Genomic DNA, 6,017 nt, shown 5'->3' on the forward strand with positions numbered 1-6,017 from the left:
GTTGAGCACAATAAACTGGTATACAGTTTACTATAAAGCCTGTATGTGGCAGCCTTGAGCAGCTTGTGATAATGAGATATAATAGCATTTATCTGGTAATAATTCAGAATGCTTAATTATCTACTTCTCAGGGATTACTGAGAAATTCCCCTTCCTTGAAAGACTGTTATTAATTTTCTCTAATGTTTTAGAGACTGGTTGTATTTTGCATTCACAATGAGAATTCACAGCACATTATTACCAGCACGTAAATTTGTTCAAGTTCAAATGTACTTTCATTTGCCTCATTTGCTTACTTTTCATTAATTGAAAATTTCCTTCACTTTTCAGTAATATTACATTTATACCGTCATTGTTGTGAATAAATCTGGAAAAGCATTCCATGTTGGTCACTGAATATATTATTATTCATTATTGATGTTATTGTCAGTCACATAATTAAAAATGTTAATTAAAAACAGTGTACAAAGACTCAACAGGCATTCATTTTATTACAGAAGCTAAATATGAATGTGGTTAAATAACTAAAACAGGCCTACGTCTTCTTCCTTATCATTGACAAGAAAAGTGATTTTTGTTAAAAATAACACTGATTGTATTTTTTTTCTAAATAAAAACTAATTTAAGTAGGTATTTATAATTTCTGACTTCAGAGGGAATGTATGAACTCATATAAAGTGTAAGCCGCTTTGCATAAAATTGTCTGTCAAATGTAAAATATGAAGGCATTTTGGTAGGATTTATGTAAAACAAAAAGGTTTATTATTCATTATTGATGTTATTGTCAGTCACATAATTAAAAATGTTAATTAAAAACAGTGTACAAAGACTCAACAGGCATTCATTTTATTACAGAAGCTAAATATGAATGTGGTTAAATAACTAAAACAGGCCTACGTCTTCTTCCTTATCATTGACAAGAAAAGTGATTTTTGTTAAAAATAACACTGATTGTATTTTTTTTCTAAATAAAAACTAATTTAAGTAGGTATTTATAATTTCTGACTTCAGAGGGAATGTATGAACTCATATAGAGTGTAAGCCGCTTTGCATAAGATTGTCTGTCAAATGTAAAATATGAAGGCATTTTGGTAGGATTTATGTAAAACAAAAAGGTGTGAGTGTGATACATTTTAAAATACGCAGACAGTTGGGCCCGCCTTTAACAACAATCGTCGGCCACTAGATGGTAGTATTTAACCACCACTGAACCCTCCCGAACGCTCATTTGTTTCAGTTTCGATTTTGTACTTCCTCTTTAACGCTTGTCCTTTAGTGGCAAGTTGGGTGTGTTTGTGCAACCAATTCGAGTTAAAATACAGAAGAAAGGTGCAAAAAGCTATACTTTGTATAAAAATGTTGCTTTTCAGATACTCGACGGCCGTCATCTGCGCCGTGTTCATCGTCACAGGAGCTGTTTCAGGTAACTTATGTATCGTTATTATCTTCTCGAAGATAGCGCGGCATTCGTTCTTGGTTAATTTGAAGCCGTTTAGTTCTAAATATATTATAGTGTTGTAGCCTAATTTACAATACCAAATGATTGGGGTGTGTTTTAGATAATTATATTCACGACAGACTCTGTTGTGGCATAGTTTCTCGCATTACTATTGCAAGTTATTAGCTTCAGTCCCACGGCCTACTTGGAAACGGCGTGTAACGTTCGTCCGATTCAGATACCATGGTTTCTTTAATATATGTAATGGTAGTAGTCATCAATTTTTTTACTGTGGTATTTACTATGTACTATGTATTTCATGTACATTACATATTTAGATATCTTACTATGGCCAGATATGGTACATTATGGGCTAGTTTTAGGGACTTTCCCTAAAGTGCTATCCAGAAACTACCAGTATCGACAGAAATTTGCTCGTTGAATGTTGACTAACATATTCTTTCATATTTTATTAGGTCAAGATGAGAAGAAAGCAGTGTTGGGTGGTACAGTGTCTTTTAGTCCAGCCAAAATAGATCCTCCTGTCAACAGCATTATATGGAAACACAGAAACAGTGAAACTGTTGTCAAGGCGATTGAATGGGATGATGAAGGACAGACTCTGTTGTGGCATAGTTTCTCACATTACTATTGCAAGTTATTAGCTTCAGTCCCACGGCCTACTTGGAAAGGGCGTGTAACGTTCGTCCGATTCAGATACCATGGTTTCTTTAATATATGTAATGGTAGTAGTCATCAATTTTTTTACTGTGGTATTTACTATGTACTATGTATTTCATGTACATTACATATTTAGATATCTTACTATGGCCAGATATGGTACATTATGGGCTAGTTTTAGGGACTTTCCCTAAAGTGCTATCCAGAAACTACCAGTATCGACAGAAATTTGCTCGTTGAATGTTGACTAACATATTCTTTCATATTTTATTAGGTCAAGATGAGAAGAAAGCAGTGTTGGGTGGTACAGTGTCTTTTAGTCCAGCCAAAATAGATCCTCCTGTCAACAGCATTATATGGAAACACAGAAACAGTGAAACTGTTGTCAAGGCGATTGAATGGGATGATGAAGGTTTTAACACCCCGAATCAGAGATTCAAACACATCACGACACTTAATGAAAAAACTGGAGAAATCACTATAACTAATTTAACTATCAACCATACTGGACGTTATACTATTGACATCAACAGTAAAGAGCAGGCACAATTTTTCATCTTGACTGTTATGGGTGAGTTGATAATTATTATGTTTATAAACAAAGAGTGAAAAATTTAAGGGGGTCTGAATACTTTCCGTACCCACTGTATATATATATATATATTCTTACCCATAGCTGGGTAGATTACTTGAAAATTGTAATCCGTTACTGATTCCAAATTACATGACAAAAAATGTAGTTAGTAATTACATTACACATTTTAGGTAATATAATCAGACTATACTTTTTGATTACTTTTATATTTCTTTTGACCTAACTAGTTTATCATATTGATTTAAATAGGATAATCTTGTACCATGTTGATATAAAAATGCAAAGAAAAAAAATATATTACATTTATTGTTATTAACAAAATGAAGTGCACTAAACATTACATTATGTCAATGTTTCTCAAACTGGGGGTCGTGAAGGAACTGCAGGGGGTTCGCAAGTTTAATGAAAAGCTAATAATTAATTAAATCATAAACATTTAAAATTTAAATAGCTCATTAAAATAACAAAATAAAACACTACCAAAAAATTTAATATTTAATTTGTTTACCTGCATATCATGTGATCATGAACCAAAGTCACAGAACTGTGAACATGCAGATGTGTTACTTTATTATGAATTTGTGCATTTTAATGTGTTTGAAAGATAAAAAGCCTTTCAAAGACACTGTAATACATGGTTAAATAACCTACTGATTGATAATTAATGTGTTCATCAGTAGTTGATGCGATGTTGAAATGTTGAGGAAACACTTCTTAAAATTGAAATGATTTTTGTAAATCCAGTGGTCAAATGCTGTGTAATTATAGCCACCTGACTAGTGACTGGTCTTTTGTATTATTTTTGTGGTCAAATGCTGTGTGGCCTCTCTGCGCAAATAGACACCTGACCAGTGACTTGTCTTTGTTGTCTTTGTTTTGGTAATGATTCACATCTATATTTTTTTAACTTGAGCCAATGAAAAATAAATAACTTGCCCGTAGGGCAAAAATAAATAAATAATAAATAAAAAATTGAAAAACAAATAACTTGCCCTTAGGGCAAGTTATTTACAGTGGGTACGGAAAGTATTCAGACCCCCTTAAATTTTTCACTTTTTGTTATATTGCAGCCATTTGCTAAAATCATTTGTTAATTTTTTTTCCTCATTAATGTACACATAGCACCCCATATTGACAGAAAAACACAGAATTGTTGACATTTTTGCAGATTTATTAAAAAAGAAAAACTGAAATATCACATGGTCTTAAGTATTCAGACCCTTTGCTGTGACACTCATATATTTAACTCAGGTGCTGTCCATTTCTTCTGATCATCCTTGAGATGGTTCTACACCTTCATTTGAGTCCAGCTGTGTTTGATTATACTGATTGGACTTGATTAGGAAAGCCACACACCTGTCTATATAAGACCTTACAGCTCACAGTGCATGTCAGAGCAAATGAGAATCATGAGGTCAAAGGAACTGCCTGAAGAGCTCAGAGACAGAATTGTGGCAAGGCACAGATCTGGCCAAGGTTACAAAAAACTTTCTGCTGCACTTAAGGTTCCTAAGAGCACGGTGGCCTCCATAATCCTTAAATGGAAGACGTTTGGGACGGCCAGAACCCTTCCTAGAGCTGGCCGTCCGGCCAAACTGAGCTATTGGGGGAGAAGAGCCTTGGTGAGAGAGGTAAAGAAGAACCCAAAGATCACTGTGGCTGAGCTCCAGAGATGCAGTCGGGGGATGGGAGAAAGTTGTAGAAAGTCAACCATCACTGCAGCCCTCCACCAGTCGGGGCTTTATGGCAGAGTGGCCCGACGGAAGCCTCTCCTCAGTGCAAGACACATGAAAGCCCGCATGGAGTTTGCTAAAAAACATCTGAAGGACTCCAAGATGGTGAGAAATAAGATTCTCTGGTCTGATGAGACCAAGATAGAACTTTTTGGCCTTAATTCTAAGCGGTATGTGTGGAGAAAACCAGGCACCTGTCCAATACAGTCCCAACAGTGAAGCATGGTTGTGGCAGCATCATGCTGTGGGGGTGTTTTTCAGCTGCAGGGACAGGACGACTGGTTGCAATCGAGGGAAAGATGAATGTGGCCAAGTACAGGGATATCCTGGACTAAAACCTTCTCCAGAGTGCTCAGGACCTCAGACTGGGCCGAAGGTTTACCTTCCAACAAGACAATGACCCTAAGCACACAGCTAAAATAACGAAGGAGTGGCTTCACAACAACTCTGTGATTGTTCTTGAATGGCCCAGCCAGAGCCCTGACTTAAACCCAATTGAGCATCTCTGGAGAGACCTAAAAATGGCTGTCCACCAACGTTTACCATCCAACCTGGCAGAACTGGAGAGGATCTGCAAGGAGGAATGGCAGAGGATCGCCAAATCCAGGTGTGAAAAACTTGTTGCATCTTTCCCAAAAAGACTCATGGCTGTATTAGATCAAAAGGGTGCTTCTGCTAAATACTGAGCAAAGGGTCTGAATACTTAGGACGATGTGATATTTCAGTTTTTCTTTTTTAATAAATCTGCAAAAATGTCAACAATTCTGTGTTTTTCTGTCAATATGGGGTGCTGTGTGTACATTAATGAGGAAAAAAAATTAACTTAAATGATTTTAGCAAATGGCTGCAATATAACAAAGAGTGAAAAATTTAAGGGGGTCTGAATACTTTCCGTACCCACTGTATATATATATATATATTCTTACCCATAGCTGGGTAGATTACTTGAAAATTGTAATCCGTTACTGATTCCAAATTACATGACAAAAATCAGTAACGTAATCCATTACGTTACACATTTAAGGTAATATAATCAGACTATTATACGTAATATAATATACTTTTTGATTACTTTTGACCTAACTCGTTGATCACATTGATTTAAATAGGATAATCTTGTACCATGTTGATATAAAAATGCAAAGAAAAAAAATATATTACATTTATTGTTATTAACAAAATGAAGTGCACTAAACATTACATTATGTCAATGTTTCTCAAACTGGGGGTCGTGAAGGAACTGCAGGGGGTTCGCAAGTTTAATGAAAAGCTAATAATTAAATCATAAAAATGTAAAATTAAAATAAATCATTTTAAAATAACTACAATCAAAATAAAACACTTACTAAAATTTTTTTTAAATAATTTGTTTACCTGCATGTCATGTGACCATTAACCAATGTCAGAGAACCATCAACATGCAAATGTGTTACTTAATTATTAACTTATTACATTAAAATCTCAGGGGGGACTTCAAATAAATATATTAGGTGAAAGAGATTCGGCTGACAAAAAAAAAAAAAGGGAATCCCAGCATTACATACAAATAAAAAAAATGTGAATTTGTGAA

The 6,017-nt window shown here is 34.9% G+C and overlaps 1 protein-coding gene across 1 annotated transcript in view; it reads left to right on the plus strand.

The window, feature by feature from the left end:
• Positions 1–1,219: 1,219 nt before the first annotated feature.
• The window catches only part of LOC107717914 (uncharacterized), a 22,310-nt gene continuing 17,512 nt past the window's right edge, over positions 1,220–6,017 (plus strand). Inside the window, exons 1-3 of the mRNA XM_016524820.1 lie at positions 1,220–1,423; positions 1,915–2,030; positions 2,510–2,690. Coding sequence (XP_016380306.1) covers positions 1,357–1,423; positions 1,915–2,030; positions 2,510–2,690 — 364 coding nt within the window. The 5' untranslated portion in view covers positions 1,220–1,356. The remainder of the gene's footprint in view (positions 1,424–1,914; positions 2,031–2,509; positions 2,691–6,017) is intronic.

This window comes from Sinocyclocheilus rhinocerous, unplaced genomic scaffold, assembly GCF_001515625.1.
Source record: "Sinocyclocheilus rhinocerous isolate Xijiao unplaced genomic scaffold, SAMN03320098_v1.1 scaffold3621, whole genome shotgun sequence".
Taxonomy (NCBI): Eukaryota; Metazoa; Chordata; class Actinopteri; order Cypriniformes; family Cyprinidae; genus Sinocyclocheilus; species Sinocyclocheilus rhinocerous.